General features: G+C 41.8%; 1 protein-coding gene across 1 annotated transcript in view; it reads right to left on the reverse strand.

The window, feature by feature from the left end:
* The window catches only part of LOC120028360 (membrane-associated phosphatidylinositol transfer protein 3-like), a 146,391-nt gene that overhangs the window by 68,768 nt on the left and 59,681 nt on the right, over nucleotides 1-17,942 (reverse strand). Inside the window, exon 4 of the mRNA XM_038973579.1 lies at nucleotides 2,188-2,258. Within this exon, the coding sequence (XP_038829507.1) occupies nucleotides 2,188-2,258 (71 nt within the window). The remainder of the gene's footprint in view (nucleotides 1-2,187; nucleotides 2,259-17,942) is intronic.

Raw genomic sequence — 17,942 nt, forward strand, 5'->3', positions numbered from 1 at the left:
CATTCATATATACTATAGATAATAGAGAGACAACTCATTCATATATACTATAGATAATAGAGAGACAACTCATTCATATATACTATAGATAATAGAGACACCTCATTCATATATACTATAGATAATAGAGAGACAACTCATTCATATATACTATAGATAATAGAGAGACCTCATTCATATATACTATAGATAATAGAGAGACACCTCATTCATATATACTATAGATAATAGAGAGACAACTCATTCATATATACTATAGATAATAGAGAGACAACTCATTCATATATACTATAGATAATAGAGAGACAACTCATTCATATATACTATAGATAATAGAGAGACAACTCATTCCTATATACTATAGATAATAGAGAGACAACTCATTCATATATACTATAGATAATAGAGAGACCTCATTCATATATACTATAGATAATAGAGAGACAACTCATTCATATATACTATAGATAATACAGAGACAACTCATTCATATATACTATAGATAATAGAGAGACACCTCATTCATATATACTATAGATAATAGAGAGACACCTCATTCATATATACTATAGATAATAGAGAGACAACTCATTCATATATACTATAGATAATAGAGAGACACCTCATTCATATATACTATAGATAATAGAGAGACACCTCATTCATATATACTATAGATAATAGAGAGACAACTCATTCATATATACTATAGATAATAGAGAGACACCTCATTCATATATACTATAGATAATAGAGAGACAACTCATTCATATATACTATAGATAATAGAGAGACAACCCATTCATATATACTATAGATAATAGAGAGACACCTCATTCATATATACTATAGATAATAGAGAGACCTCATTCATATATACTATAGATAATAGAGAGACAACTAATTTATATACTATAGATAATAGAGAGACAACCCATTCATATATACTATAGATAATAGAGAGACAACTCATTCATATATACTATAGATAATAGAGAGACAACTCATTCATATATACTATAGATAATAGAGAGACACCTCATTCATATATACTATAGATAATAGAGAGACAACTCATTCATATATACTATAGATAATAGAGAGACCTCATTCATATATACTATAGATAATAGAGAGACACCTCATTCATATATACTATAGATAATAGAGAGACAACTCATTCATATATACTATAGATAATAGAGAGACAACTCATTCATATATACTATAGATAATAGAGAGACAACTCATTCATATATACTATAGATAATAGAGAGACAACTCATTCCTATATACTATAGATAATAGAGAGACAACTCATTCATATATACTATAGATAATAGAGAGACCTCATTCATATATACTATAGATAATAGAGAGACAACTCATTCATATATACTATAGATAATACAGAGACAACTCATTCATATATACTATAGATAATAGAGAGACACCTCATTCATATATACTATAGATAATAGAGAGACACCTCATTCATATATACTATAGATAATAGAGAGACAACTCATTCATATATACTATAGATAATAGAGAGACACCTCATTCATATATACTATAGATAATAGAGAGACACCTCATTCATATATACTATAGATAATAGAGAGACACCTCATTCATATATACTATAGATAATAGAGAGACAACTCATTCATATATACTATAGATAATAGAGAGACACCTCATTCATATATACTATAGATAATAGAGAGACACCTCATTCATATATACTATAGATAATAGAGAGACAACTCATTCATATATACTATAGATAATAGAGAGACAACTCATTCATATATACTATAGATAATAGAGAGACCTCATTCATATATACTATAGATAATAGAGAGACACCTCATTCATATATACTATAGATAATAGAGACACCTCATTCATATATACTATAGATAATAGAGAGACAACTCATTCATATATACTATAGATAATAGAGAGACAACTCATTCATATATACTATAGATAATAGAGAGACCTCATTCATATATACTATAGATAATAGAGAGACAACTCATTCATATATACTATAGATAATAGAGAGACAACTCATTCATATATACTATAGATAATAGAGAGACACATCATGAACAGACGGAGTGTAGGGTAGTTATACTGGTCATTTATTTATCAGAGTGTGTATTGTGATTCTCCTACCTCCATGTCCTCTAACCCATCGATGCTGCTCTGAGGGACACATCGAGGACGCCCCAGGCGATACAGGCTCCCTACAGATTTAAGATAGGAGAGAGGGAGGGAGAGAGTGAGAGAGAGCGGGAGAGAGAGAGAGAGAGATAGAGGGAGAGAGAGAATTAAAGAAAGAATTGTAGATAGAGAAAGGAGAGAAAGAGGGAGGAAGAGAGAGAGAGATACAGAAAGGAGAGAGAGTAGGGGGAAGAGAGAGTGAAAGGAGGGAGAGACAATGGAGAGAGAGAGAAAACTCAATACATGAGCCACTTCACACATCAATTATTATTGATCCCAGGAGCTAACCAATTTCAGTATAACTAAAGCCTTAACTTTTCTCTTTATTCCGTCCATATCTGAGAGATGAGCCCCAAATATTGTATGCCCTTAAGCTCAAATCTCATAAGCACATACTCTGGAAAAGTCAATACTGACTCATCACACAGAATCCTTTCATACAGGCATATGGTTCTGTCCCCACCACAGTAGCTGCCTGGCACTGCCATATTTTGGATTTTGGCTTGTCAGACAATGCAAATACACCTTGGGTGGGATGAGGAAGATGGAGGAAGGATACAGGAGAGTTATGGTTATTTACCATTATTTATTTATCTGTTCCTGTGTGAAGTGTGGCAAGCCATTGGCTCCTGGCCAAACTCATGAGCCTCCCTGAAGCCTCTGCATGCTCTGTCATCTTATTCCTTAGCTCCTCTCTCTCTCTCTCTCTCCAGCTCTCTCTCTAGGCTCTGTGCTTTACTTCCTGCTTGTTTATCTGTTCTCCCCCTGGTAGCGTTTGCCAGGGAGGCTGTCACACACTCACAGCCTGTCAGCTCCCAGCCCACAGCCTGCCCTACTCTGCCTGTCTGTCTGCCTGCCTGCCAGCCACTCTGTCTCCGGCCACCTCTTGCCTCCTGCCTGTCTCTCCCTCCATTTCAACACTCAGCAGACCCACTGCACTATTCTGGTCAGAACGTTAGCTACAGCAAATCAATCCAGATGTCTCTTTGTAAGTGGGAGGTGGAATAACAATGAGAGCTGGTGTTTTTATTTATTGGACCGGTACAGGGAGCACAGTACAAGATTAGTCATGCATTTAAAATTAATGTGTGATCAGAGCTTCTCTGCATATTTACAATGAAGCCTTTTTGCTTCTTACGTAACATTAGTTAATTGCAACCAAAACAAACCTCTCAATTATTCAGGAGTTGTAACATAGAGTAAAAACATGGGTTGAGTGAACCCAACTCACAGTCCCTAGTTATACTCAATTTGCTTTTAATAGTGTGAGTAAACTATAAACAAATAACAATGTTCTGTATAATTTAATATCTAAGAGATTTAGACAGAGAGAGAGACAGACATACAGAGAGAGAGGTAGACAGACAGAGAGACGGAGAGAGAGACAGACATACATAGAGAGATGTAGACAGACAGAGAGAGAGACAGACAGACAGAGAGAGAGGCAGACAGACAGAGAGAGAGGCAGACAGACAGAGAGAGAGGCAGACAGACAGACAGAGAGAGAGACAGACAGACAAGACAGACAGACAGAGGCAGACAGACAGAGAGACAGAGAGACAGAGAGACAGAGAGACAGACAGACAGACAGACAGACAGACAGACAGACAGACAGACAGACAGACAGACAGACAGACACAGAGACAGACAGAGAGAGAGGAGAGAGGGGGAAGTAAAGGGAGGGAATGGAGTAGGAAGCAGTAGGGAGAGAGATGAGCAGGAAGAGAGAAACTGGGAGAGAGAGAGGAAGGATACTGGCAGTATGTCAGTACTAGCTAGTGGAGGAAGGATACTGGCAGTATGTCAGTACTAGCTAGTGGAGGAAGGATACTGGCAGTATGTTAGTACTAGCTAGTGGAGGAAGGACATTGGCAGTATGTCAGTACTAGCTAGTGGAGGAAGGATACTGGCAGTATGTAAGTACTAGCTAGTGGAGGAAGGATACTGGCAGTATGTCAGTACTAGCTAGTGGAGGAAGGATACTGGCAGTATGTCAGTACTAGCTAGTGGAGGAAGGATACTGGCAGTATGTCAGTACTAGCTAGTGGAGGAAGGATACTGGCAGTATGTTAGTACTAGCTAGTGGAGGAAGGACATTGGCAGTATGTCAGTACTAGCTAGTGGAGGAAGGATACTGGCAGTATGTCAGTACTAGCTAGTGGAGGAAGGATATTGGCAGTATGTCAGTACTAGCTAGTGGAGGAAGGATACTGGCAGTATGTCAGTACTAGCTAGTGGAGGAAGGATACTGGCAGTATGTCAGTACTAGCTAGTGGAGGAAGGATACTGGCAGTATGTCAGTACTAGCTAGTGGAGGAAGGATACTGGCAGTATGTCAGTACTAGCTAGTGGAGGAAGGATACTGGCAGTATGTCAGTACTAGCTAGTGGAGGAAGGATACTGGCAGTATGTCAGTACTAGCTAGTGGAGGAAGGATACTGGCAGTATGTCAGTACTAGCTAGTGGAGGAAGGATACTGGCAGTATGTAAGTACTAGCTAGTGGAGGAGGGATACTGGCAGTATGTCAGTACTAGCTAGTGGAGGAAGGATACTGGCAGTATGTCAGTAGTAGCTAGTGGAGGAAGGATACTGGCAGTATGTCAGTACTAGCTAGTGGAGGAAGGATACTGGCAGTATGTCAGTACTAGCTAGTGGAGGAAGGATACTGGCAGTATGTCAGTACTAGCTAGTGGAGGAAGGATACTGGCAGTATGTCAGTACTAGCTAGTGGAGGAAGGATACTGGCAGTATGTAAGTACTAGCTAGTGGAGGAAGGATACTGGCAGTATGTAAGTACTAGCTAGTGGAGGAAGGATACTGGCAGTATGTCAGTACTAGCTAGTGGAGGAAGGATACTGGCAGTATGTCAGTACTAGCTAGTGGAGGAAGGATACTGGCAGTATGCCAGTACTAGCTAGTGGAGGAAGGATACTGGCAGTATGTCAGTACTAGCTAGTGGAGGAAGGATACTGGCAGTATGTCAGTACTAGCTAGTGGAGGAAGGATACTGGCAGTATGTCAGTACTAGCTAGTGGAGGAAGGATACTGGCAGTATGTCAGTACTAGCTAGTGGAGGAAGGATACTGGCAGTATGTCAGTACTAGCTAGTGGAGGAAGGATACTGGCAGTATGTCAGTACTAGCTAGTGGAGGAAGGATACTGGCAGTATGTCAGTACTAGCTAGTGGAGGAAGGATACTGGCAGTATGTCAGTACTAGCTAGTGGAGGAAGGATACTGGCAGTATGTTAGTACTAGCTAGTGGAGGAAGGACATTGGCAGTATGTCAGTACTAGCTAGTGGAGGAAGGATACTGGCAGTATGTCAGTACTAGCTAGTGGAGGAAGGATATTGGCAGTATGTCAGTACTAGCTAGTGGAGGAAGGATACTGGCAGTATGTCAGTACTAGCTAGTGGAGGAAGGATACTGGCAGTATGTCAGTACTAGCTAGTGGAGGAAGGATACTGGCAGTATGTCAGTACTAGCTAGTGGAGGAAGGATACTGGCAGTATGTCAGTACTAGCTAGTGGAGGAAGGATACTGGCAGTATGTCAGTACTAGCTAGTGGAGGAAGGATACTGGCAGTATGTCAGTACTAGCTAGTGGAGGAAGGATACTGGCAGTATGTCAGTACTAGCTAGTGGAGGAAGGATACTGGCAGTATGTCAGTACTAGCTAGTGGAGGAAGGATACTGGCAGTATGTAAGTACTAGCTAGTGGAGGAGGGATACTGGCAGTATGTCAGTACTAGCTAGTGGAGGAAGGATACTGGCAGTATGTCAGTACTAGCTAGTGGAGGAAGGATACTGGCAGTATGTCAGTACTAGCTAGTGGAGGAAGGATACTGGCAGTATGTCAGTACTAGCTAGTGGAGGAAGGATACTGGCAGTATGTAAGTACTAGCTAGTGGAGGAAGGATACTGGCAGTATGTCAGTACTAGCTAGTGGAGGAAGGATACTGGCAGTATGCCAGTACTAGCTAGTGGAGGAAGGATACTGGCAGTATGTCAGTACTAGCTAGTGGAGGAAGGATACTGGCAGTATGTCAGTACTAGCTAGTGGAGGAAGGATACTGGCAGTATGTCAGTACTAGCTAGTGGGGGAAGGATACTGGCAGTATGTCAGTACTAGCTAGTGGAGGAAGGATACTGGCAGTATGTCAGTACTAGCTAGTGGAGGAAGGATACTGGCAGTATGTCAGTACTAGCTAGTGGAGGAAGGATACTGGCAGTATGTCAGTACTAGCTAGTGGAGGAAGGATACTGGCAGTATGTCAGTACTAGCTAGTGGAGGAAGGGTGAACTATTTATTTGCGTCCTGATCCCTCTGTCTTGTTCTGTCTCGGCCACATTCCTCCATAAATTAAACCATGTTGCTGTCCTTCCATGTCTCCTGTCCCTGCCTATTGCAAAGTTCTGAGAGAGAGAGAGAGAGAGAGAGAGAGAGAGAGAGAGAGAGAGAGAGAGAGAGAGAGAGAGAGAGAGAGAGACTCCTAATATTGTGAAGTTGCTGTAAGGCCACAGAGAGACAGAGTGAGTTTACAGAATACAGATTTTCAATTAAAAAGTTGTACACACTCAAAATATGTTTCCAAAAATATGACACACTATGTAATGTCATTTACACTTAGACTGAGGGCTTGTGAACTGTGAGGCTAACTCTTAGAGAGGCCTCACTGGAGAGGTAGACCCTGAGAGAACCTACCCAGAACAACACTTAAAGGTGAGCCATGTTTGATGACTAAGGCACCCTGTACACTTAGTGCTGGAGGGAATGTATTCATTCAATGTGACAACTCACTCACCAAGTGCCATCACTGTTTTGTGTACAGCACTAAGCACGTTAACTACATTCACCTAGCTTGGTCCAGCCAGTGAATGCTAGCTATGCACTAGCCTCCCAATACCACAGACAGACACCACAATAGAATCACAATACATTTTTATGACAAAGTTAGATCCCTCAACATGATTGCCAGTTTGCCACAGTCAGTGAACTGGGTTATGTAGTACATTTTCCAGAGCATGTCATTGGTAATTAACCAGATATCGAACAAGTACAAATCAGGAAAATGGGTGATACATTGAAACTGTTCGGAGCCATTCTGGGCCTGCATCAGAAATGGCACCCTGTATGCACTGTCTACTTTTGACTAGGGCCCCCATAGGACTCTGGTCAAAAGTAGTGCACTAGGGGGCGCTAGAGAGCGTGCTATGGAGTAGACGTGCTTTGCTAGAGCTCCGCTCAATTTTGAAACAAATTAGTATTTATCTTGACCTCTCACAACCTATAACTTCAAACAAATATGACAAAGGGAAAAGGCACCAAAAAAGGGGGCGCTAAACAAGATAATTGGAATGAGATAGACAACGAACCAATTTCAACGTCGCCGACCCACGAGGAGCTAGCTGAAGAGGCTAGCTTCCAAGAGTTCCCCACAGATCCTACTCAAAGTGACATACTGGCTGCCATAAACGCACTAAGCAAGAAGGTGGACACAAGGTTGGCTGATATCTCAAAGAGTATTGGGACTTTGGCCGAAACTGTGAAGGCAACTAAGGGAAGGGTGCACGAGGTTGAGCAGACGACAGTCGATCACGAGGCCAGACTACAGGACATAGAGAAACAGTGCGCAACGTTCAAAAATAACAACAAAACCCTGAAGGCCCGACTGGAAATGCTCGAGTCGCATTCAAGACGCCAGAACATCCGAATATGTGGGATCCAGGAGGACACTGAAAAAGGGAAACCCACTGAATTTGTCTCGGAGCTGATACCGGCATTGCTGTGGAGTGAACACTTCAAAACGCCCATCCTGATCGACCGCGCACACAGATCACAGGCAACGAAGCCGGCCAAGGGCGGGCCACCAAGGCCATTCATTGTAAGGCTGCACTATCCCCACACCAGGGATCTCATCCTCAAGCTGGCTAGTCAAAAGTTCCCCCTTAACTACAACGGAGCCAGGGTGTCTTTCTACCCAGATTTTACCTTGGAGGTGAGGAACCAACGGAAAGAGTATGATGAGGTACGCAACAAATGCAGGGCGGCCAACATCCGATATGGATTCCTCTTCCCAGCCCGGTTTAAGGTGACAGTCGAGGGATCAACACGTACGTTTGACAACGCAAAAGAGGCCGATCTGTTCTTGACAAGCAAGCTCCCCGGCTGAGGATACAGAACGGCTGTGCCAGCCGGCTAAATGGCCAAATACAGGCCAGGAATGTGTTTGAATTGAATTTCCGGCCTATGTCTTTTCGATCAGAAGATCAGAAATTGGGACTTATATGATAGGTGAGATGTTGTGGCTAATATAGCATTGTTTGGCATGTCATGTTTTAGCGCCACTCACCCCCTAACGTGAGAGTTAAGTTAAGTGTTATTTAATATTAGTTTATATGCGGGGCATCTATAGACGACGAGTTAGTTCAAGCTGTATGTCTAGACACCCTAAGTAGACACCCTAAGGTTTGTGTGTTAGCCAAGGAGTGCTTCGTTTGGGGAAGTCACTCAGTAAAGGGACGGGAGGGGGAAGGGGTCTGTGTTTTATGTTCACGTTTATTAATACAGGTGGCATGACAAGCTCCCGTACGGCGGGATGTTTTTCTTCTGGGTTTTGTATGACAGCAGCAATTTGCTTTAAAATAAGAAATGCCACATAGTGACCGAGCACAGAGTAGACCAGGTGGAATAAAGATAGTCAGCTGGAACTGTAATGGATTAGGGCATGTCGTGAAACGAGCTAAGGTTTTTTCTCATCTTAAATCACTGGGTGCTGACATAGTGCTTCTTCAAGAAACTCATATTAAACGCTCCGCGCAGGCCAAGCTACGAGTCGGCTGGATCGGTCAGATATACCAGTCTAACTTTGATGCAAAAGCGAGAGGGGTAGCAATCCTGATAAGGAAAAACATTCCTTTTGTTTACTCAACCTCGATTTCAGATCCTAATGGTCGGTATATAATTGTGGCTGGTACACTGAATTCAAAACCAATAACCTTGGTCAATTTATATGGACCCAATTTCGATTATCCATTATTTTTTCAAAGGGTATTTAAGGCCATACCAAATATCTCGGATACAAGTGTTATTGTTGGAGGTGACTTTAACTGTACGTTAGATCCTCTTTTAGATAAACAGCTATCAAGGTCACTTCAACAATCAAATGCCAGTGTCTGTCTAAATACATTGATGACAAACCTTAACATTGTCGATATTTGGAGACTGACGCACCCAACAGACAGGGATTATTCTTTCTTTTCATCAGTTCATAAATCATATTCCAGAATTGACTATTTTTTGTTGGACTCCAAACTAATTTCAGCAGCTGAGTCGGTTACCTATCACCCCATTCTAATTACGGACCACTCTCCTCTGTCCATGGTGCTGAAACTCGACAATATGTCGGCGACCGTGGCGCTTAGACGCATACCTGTTGAAAGATGAGGCTTTTTGTCAGTATTTGAAGGAGCAGATTGCCTTTTTCCTCAGAACTAACGACACGGGGGATGTTGACAACTCCACCCTTTGGGAATCTCTAAAGGCTGTGATTAGAGGTTACATTATTTCTTATACATCAGAGAGGAAGAAACGTGCCAATACTAGGCTGAGAGAAATTGAAAGAGAGTTAGGGGAACAGGAGAACATTTTTAGGACAAATTCCTCATATACAGTCCTTGAGAAGATCACAAAGTTAAAGTATGAATACAATACCATCCTTTCGAAACGGGTGGGCTCTTTACTTGCTAGAACGCAACAAAGTTATTTTGAACTGGGGGACAAACCACATACATTATTAGCAAGACAGCTAAGGCATGTACAGGCATCTAGAGCTATTCACAAAATAAAAGACAAGAAGGGTAAAATAGTAACAGACCCGCAGGACATTAATAAATGCTTTGCGCAGTTTTACTCAGAGCTATACCAATCAAAATGCGATGCTACTGATCCACAAACTATGGAACGCTTTCTCGCTGAATGTGAACTTCCTAAACTAGACAGGGGGGCAGCTGCTGCACTCGATGCAGGGATAACCTTAGAGGAAATTAACACAGCGATAGCACAATTTCCAAACAGCAAGGCCCCTGGGCCCGATGGATATGTAATAGAATTCTATAAGAAGTACTGCGCTAGTCTATCTCCACTTATGTTGCGAATGTTTCAACAATCCAAAGAAAATGCCAAACTCCCGCAAACACTGTATGAGGCTACAATAGCCCTGATCTTGAAAAAAGATAGAGATTCCATGGAGATGTCGTCGTATCGCCCCGTGTCGTTACTCCCTATAGAAAACAAGGTGTTGACAAAGATATTGGCAAACCGATTGAAAAAATATATTTCCGACATCATACACCCTGACCAGACAGGTTTTATCCCGGGCCGACATATATACTACAATTTGAGACGCCTTTTCAACGTAATGTATCATGATCATAAAGTTGAGGCAGTGGTAATAGCTCTTGATGCAGAGAAGGCGTTTGATCGGATTGAGTGGAAGTATATGATGTCGGTTCTGGAGCATTTCGGGTTTGGAAAGGAATTTATTAATTGGATAAGAATTATTTATGCACACCCAATGGCGTCCGTGGTGACCAATCAGGAAATGTCGCAGTCATTCCGCCTGTTCAAGGGGTGCCGACAGGGGTGCCCTATTTCGCCTGCTCTCTTCGCTATAGCCATGGAACCCCTTGCTACTCGCATTCGGGCATGTGCCGATATAGCTTCTGTTAAAATAAAAGGCACGCAGCACAAAATTTCCCTATATGCAGACGATGTTCTTTTGTTTTTGTCCAAGCCTAAAACTTCTATTCCACCCTTACTTAACTTGATAAACACATTCGGCTCCTTCTCTGGCTACAAGATAAACTGGCAAAAAAGTGAGTTGATGCCAATATCACGGCCTGTGGATATGCAATTTCTGCAATCTACCCCGTTTAGAACAGTGATGGACAAGTTCACAAGCCTTGGCATTGTAGTGACAAGAGACCTTGATCAGCTATTGAAAGCGAATTGGGACATGAAAATATATCAGCTTAAACAAAATATAGATTTTTGGAAAACTCTGCCTATTTCCTTGGTTGGTCGTATAAACGCTATTAAAATGGTTGTCCTACCCAGGTTTCTTTACCTCTTCCAATGTCTACCCAATTTCATACCACAAAGCTATTTTAAGAAACTGGATTCAATAGTAACTCCATTTTTATGGGATAACAAGCAGCCAGAATTTCAAAGAAGCATTTATGCAAGTACAAGATAGAGGGGGGCTTTGGCCTTCCTCACTTCAAACTGTATTATTGGGCTGCTAATCTGAACATTGTGTCTTTCTGGAGGGAAAGTTTACCTGCGATGAGACAGAAGGATATGCCTTCATGGCTTTTGATCGAGCAGGCCTCCTGTCAACGTTCCTCACTCCCTGCACTTGTTAATAGCCCATCATATGTGAAAAAAGCCACTTATGACTCCAATCCAGTCATTTGTCATACGCTTAGGATCTGGAAACAGATTAGGGATTTTCTTAACATACCCACTGTTTACATAGACAGCCCGATTAGCCTGAATCATGCTTTCCACCCTGCATTGGATGATGTGGTGTTTTCACAGTGGAGGGAGAAGGGGCTCACAACAATTGGTAATTTATACATAGATGGTCAGTTAGCTTCATTTCAACAATTACAGGCAAAGTTCAACATGCCAACAACACATTTTTTCAGATACCTCCAAATCAGGAATTTCTTAAGGACACATATCCCACAGTATGGCATGAAGCCAAATAGTCCTACATTAGATAGCTTGATCCTTGTCAAACCCCATTCAAAAGGGTCGGTCTCTAGACTGTATGATGTGCTACAGGCCCACATAGAGGTATCCACAGACACCATTAAAAGGGCTTGGGAACAAGAACTTGGTTCAGAAATCTCAAATGAGGACTGGATAGAAGCTCTCAGGAATATAAACCACAGTTCAGTGAATGCCAGACACAACCTTGTACAGTTTAAGGTGATACACAGGTTACACTACTCAAAAGTAAAACTGCATAAAATATTCCCGGACACCTCACCACTGTGTGAGAGGTGCAAGCAGGAGGAGGGGACGTTGACCCACTTATTCTGGACATGCCCTAAATTACATGCTTACTGGGCTCTCATTTTTTATTACTTATCTAAGGCCTTTGATAGAGTTCTAGCCCCAGACCCATTGATCGCTCTGTTTGGTACAGTTGATGGAAATAACCAGGAAGGGAAAGCTGTCTCTCTTTGTACTCTATTAGCCAAAAGGCTCATATTGCAATTTTGGAAATTGGAGACTGTACCTACCTTTGAAATGTGGTTACGGGATTTAGGGAATGTAATACATATGGAAAAGATTCGATACAACACCTCCAATAGAAGTCCATTGTTTTACAAAATATGGCAGCCGATACTGGATAAATGGTCTAGTCCCGCTTCATAACTGGGCTGACGATCTGCTGCTACTCTGTGCTGTACTCCACTCAATAATTATTTTTGGCTTAACTACACTGCTTGTAATGACTATATGCTGTCTTCTTATACATGTACCACCTAATAGGATTTTGTTTTATTTTGTGTATGTGTGAGTTAAATTTTGTTTTGTCCTCTAAATTGGCCATCCCATTCAACAGTACAATGAATGTCATTGTTTGTATTGCTGTCTTTTTTACTTTATTTTTATTGGAAAATAATAAACATATTATAAAAAATAAAAAAAAGTAGTGCACTATATGGAATAGGGTGCCATTTGGGACCGCTGATGTCACGCCCTGGCCTTAGTATTCTTTGTTTCCTTTTTATTTTAGTTAGGTCAGGGTGTGACATGGGGAATGTATGTGTTTTTGTATTGTCTAGGGTGGTTGTATGGTTTAGGGGGTTAAGTAGAGTAGATGGGTTTGTGTTTAGTGTAGGTATCTAGCTGTGTCTATGGTTGCCTGAATGGTTCTCAATCAGAGACAGATGTCATTAATTGTCTCTGATTGGGAGCCATATTTAAGACAGCCATAGGCACTAGGTTAATGTGGGTAATTGTCTATGTTGTACGTTTGTAGCTTGTGTGTGCACTTACGTCGATAGCTTCACGATCGTTTGTTGTTTTGTTTCAGTTTGTTAAAGTGTTCGTTACGTGTTTTTCCTTTTCTCTAAAATAAAAGAGAATGTATTTTGCACACGCTGCGCCTTGGTCCACTCTCTCTCAGCAAGACGATTCGTGACAGAATTACCCACCAAAGGACCAAGCAGCGTGTGAAACAGCAACAGGACCCACCTACACAGGATTCATGGACATGGGAGGAGATATTAGATGGAAAGGGACCTTGGGCACAACCGGGAGAATATCGCCTCCCTCGTGAGGAGCTGGAGGCAGCTAAAGCCGAGAGGAGGCGATATGAGGAGGCAGCACGGAAGCAAGGCTGGAAGCCCGCGAGTACAACCCAAACATTTCTTGGGGGGGGGGGGGCTAAAAGGGAGTGTGGCGAAGTCAGGTAGGAGACCTGCGCCTACTCCCTGTACTTACCGTGGAGAGCGAGAGTACGGGCAGACACCGTGTTACGCAGTAGAGCGCATGGTGTCTCCTGTACGTGTTCATACACGAGCTGCCCGTCTGCCCGTCTGCCCGTCTGCCTGCTTTACATAGCAAGCCACGGCCGTGTGACTCACTGTCTGTAGGAGCGAACCATTTTCGTGAACGGGTTGCTGTACCTAATAAACTGTCCGGTGAGTGTATATTACGCACAAGCACAGATGGACAAGTGTCTGGAGCATGGGCACGCACACACACAAGCACGCACACACACAGCAAAGCACAATCATATGTCTATTTAGAGCTGTGAACACACACATTCCCACCCCAATCTGTGTCCCTGATTGCCACAGCTGCTTCCTACCCATGTACTGCTGCTGCTGCTCTGTGGGCAGACCTATCTGTTATGTGTCCCTCAGTACAGAGGAGGAGAGAGGCTGAGTCTCAGGCTGCATCCCGTAGGGCTCTGGTCAAATGTAGTGCACTACGTAGGGAATGGTTGCCCGCTTCTACAGTGACTTTACACTCACACTGTTGCTACATATTTAAATCAACAGTAAACATATATAACACATCTATAACCGGTCATAAAGCTGTTAACCAGCACCAGTCACGTCTAACTGCAATTGAAATGTGTATTTCATGTCCTGTTCCTTTACCTGGAGCTGAACGACAACATAAGTGTTGTTTAGGTGTGATTATCTGCTCACATTGCTATCACAATGTATTTCCCACAACACATATTCTGTCAGACATACACACATTCACAGCTACACACACTTACACACACACACACATACTCACACACACGCGGATAAACCCACACACACACACTTACACACACACACAGGAGAGCGTTATCAACAAACACGCCATCCCAGCAGAGAGATGTATAGTGTAAAGATGTATGAGGCAGTCCAATAGTCCAGACAGTCTAGGCTATAGCTGTCTCCTTCATAGACTCTATCGCTTGTTATCATTATCTCTGCTCTGCTCTGCCTTTCTTTTTTGACACCCTTTTATTATTCCAGACAGAGAAGGTCCTTGTCTCCCCAGCTCTCATGCTTTGGGGATTTCCTGTTTAAAGAAGGAAATAGCAATAAGGCAAAAATGGAAAAAAGTAATTAAATGGGAATTAGCGTATGAGGGAGACTGTGCCTGCTAGGCTAGCAGCGTATAAAAAAATGACTTGGCTGGCTGGGGGCGAGAATGAGGCAATGGGGTGAATACAGATGAGGGGGAAGACGCTATTCCCTCTGTGTGCATGTCTGAGAGGAGCTAGCTACAGGTTGTAGGTTGGGCTAGAGAGAGTAGCTAGCTATAGTAGACAGGGCTAGAGAGAGCAGATACCTACAGGCTGTAGGGCTAGAGAGAGCAGCAACTTACAATGGGTAGGGCTAGAGAGAGCAGCTACCTACAGGGTGTGACATGGTGAGGTTGGACCCAGGTGCAGAGAAGAGACCAGACGAGGAATCAGCGGTTAAGGATAAACAAAATACTTAAACGGTAACGTAAGGATCACAGTAACACAGGGGAAAACACTAAGTTGCGGAAACTCACTCAGGAGACAAACGCATATGGCACATAATTCAAGCTTCAGCAAAGGACAACAGCAAACACACGTCTTTTAACTTCTTTGGGACTGGGGCGCAGTATTGAGTAGCTTGGATAAAAAGGTGCCCAGAGAAACTGCCTGCTACTCAGGCCTAAAAGCTAGAATATGCACATAATTAGTAGATTTGGATAGAAAACACTCTGAAGTTTCTAAAACTGTTTGAATGACGTCTGTGAGTACAACAGAACTCATATGGCAGGCGACCTGAGACAAATCCAACCAGGAAGTGGGAAATCTGAGGTTTGTAGTTTTTCAAAGCTTGGCCTATCGAATACACAGTGTCTATGGGGTCATTTTGCACTTCCTACTTCCACTAGATGTCAACAGTCTTTAGAAACTTGTTTGAGGCTTCTACTGTAAAGGAGGGGCTCATAAGGGCTCTTTGAGTCAGTGGTCTGGCAGAGTGCCACAAACTCTTGACGCTCGTTCATGTGAGAAGTAGCTCTCGTTCCATGGCTTTTCTACAGACAAAGGAATTCTCCGGTTGGGACATTATTGAACATTTATGATAAAAACATCCTAAAGATTGATTCTATACATCGTTTGATATGTTTCTACGACCAGTAATATAACTTTTTGGAATTTTCGTCCGACATTTCTGCTGGACTTGCCCGCGCCTCGTGAGTTTCGATTTGTTTACTAAACGCCCTAACAAAAGGAGGAATTTGGACATAAATTATGGACTTTATGGAACAAATCAAACATTTATTGTGGAACTGGGATTCCTGGGAGTGCATTCTGACGAAGATCATCAAAGGTAAGTGAATATTTCTAATGCTATTTCTGACTTATGTTGACTCCAACATGGCGGATATCTTCTTGGGTTGTATATGTCTCTGAGCGCCGTACTCAGATTATTGCATGGTTTGCTTTTTCCGTAAGGTTTTTGGAAATCTGACACAGCGGTTGAATTAAGGAGAAGTATATCTTTAAATCTGTGAATAACACTTGTATCTTTTATTGATGTTTATTATGAGTATTTCTGTGATTTGATGTGGCTCTGTGCAAATTCACGGGATGTTTTGGAGGCAAAGTCAAATGTAAACTGAGGTTTTTGGATATAAATATGAACTTGATCGAACAAAACATACATGTATTGTGTAACATGTTGTCCCGGGAGTGTCATCTGATGAAGAATATCAAAGGTTAGTGATTAATTTTATCAATATTTCTGCTTTTTGTGACTCCTCTCTTTGCTTGGAAAATCGCTGTATTCTTTCTGTGACTAGTTGCTGACCTAACATAATGATATGTTCTGCTTTCTCCGAAAAGCTTTTTTGAAATCGGACACTGAGGTTGGATTAATGAGAATTTTATCTTTAAAATGGTGCCTAATACTTGTATGTTTGAGAAAATTTAATTAGGAGATTTCTGTTGATTGAATTTGGCGCCCTGCAAGTGGAACCGCAGTCCTAGACAGGTTAACAGAACTCATATGGCAGGCAAAAACCTGGGGGAAAAATCCAACCAGGAAGTGGGAAATCTGAGGTTTGAGTTTTTCAAGTCATTGCCTATCGAATATACAGTGTCTATGGGGTCATATTGCACTTCTTAAGGCTTCCACTAGATGTCAACAGTCTTTAGAACCTTGTTTGAGGCTTCTACTGTGAAGGAGGGGGGAATGAGAGCTGTTTCAACCAGGTGTCTGGCAGAGTGCCATGAGCTCAGTCTCGCGCGCTCCCGTGAGTTAGCTGCGTTCCATTGCATTTCCACAGACAAAGGAATTCTCCGGGTGAAACATTATTGAAGATTTATGATAAAAACATTCTAAAGATTGATTCTATACTTCGTTTGACATGTTTCTACGAACTGTAATATGACTTTTCATCTGAACTTTCGCCTGGACTTGCCCGCGCCTCCTGAGTTTGGATTTGTGTACTAAACGCGCAAACAAAAAGGAGGTATTTGGACATAAATTATGGACTTTATCGAACAAAACAAACATTTATTGTGGAACTGGGATTCCTGGGAGTGCATTCTGATGAAGATCATCAAAGGTAAGTGAATATTTATAATGTTATTTCTGACTTCTGTTGACTCCACAACATGGCGGGTATCTGTATGGCTTATTTTGGTCTCTGAGTGCTGTACTCAGATTATTGCATGGTGTGCTTTTTCCGTAAAGCTTTGTTGAAATCTGACACAGCGGTTGCATTAAGGAGAAGTTTATCTATAATTCCATGCATAACACTTGTATCTTTTAGCAATGTTTATTATGAGTATTTCTGTAAATTGATGTGGCTCTCTGCAAAATCACCGGATGTTCTGGAAGCAAAACATTACTGAACATAACACGCCAATGTAAACTGAGATTTTTGGATATAAATATGAACTTTATCAAACAAAACATACATGTAATGTGTAACATGAAGTCCTATGAGTGTCATCTGATGAAGATCATCAAAGGATAGTGATTAATTTTATCAATATTTCTGCTTTTTGTGACTCCTCTCTTTGCTTGGAAAATCGCTGTATTCTTTCTGTGACTAGTTGCTGACCTAACATAATCGTTTGGTGTGCTTTCGTCGTAAAGCCTTTTTGAAATCGGACACTGTGGCTGGAT

This window comes from Salvelinus namaycush, chromosome 34 (assembly GCF_016432855.1).
Source record: "Salvelinus namaycush isolate Seneca chromosome 34, SaNama_1.0, whole genome shotgun sequence".
Classification (NCBI taxonomy): Eukaryota; Metazoa; Chordata; class Actinopteri; order Salmoniformes; family Salmonidae; genus Salvelinus; species Salvelinus namaycush.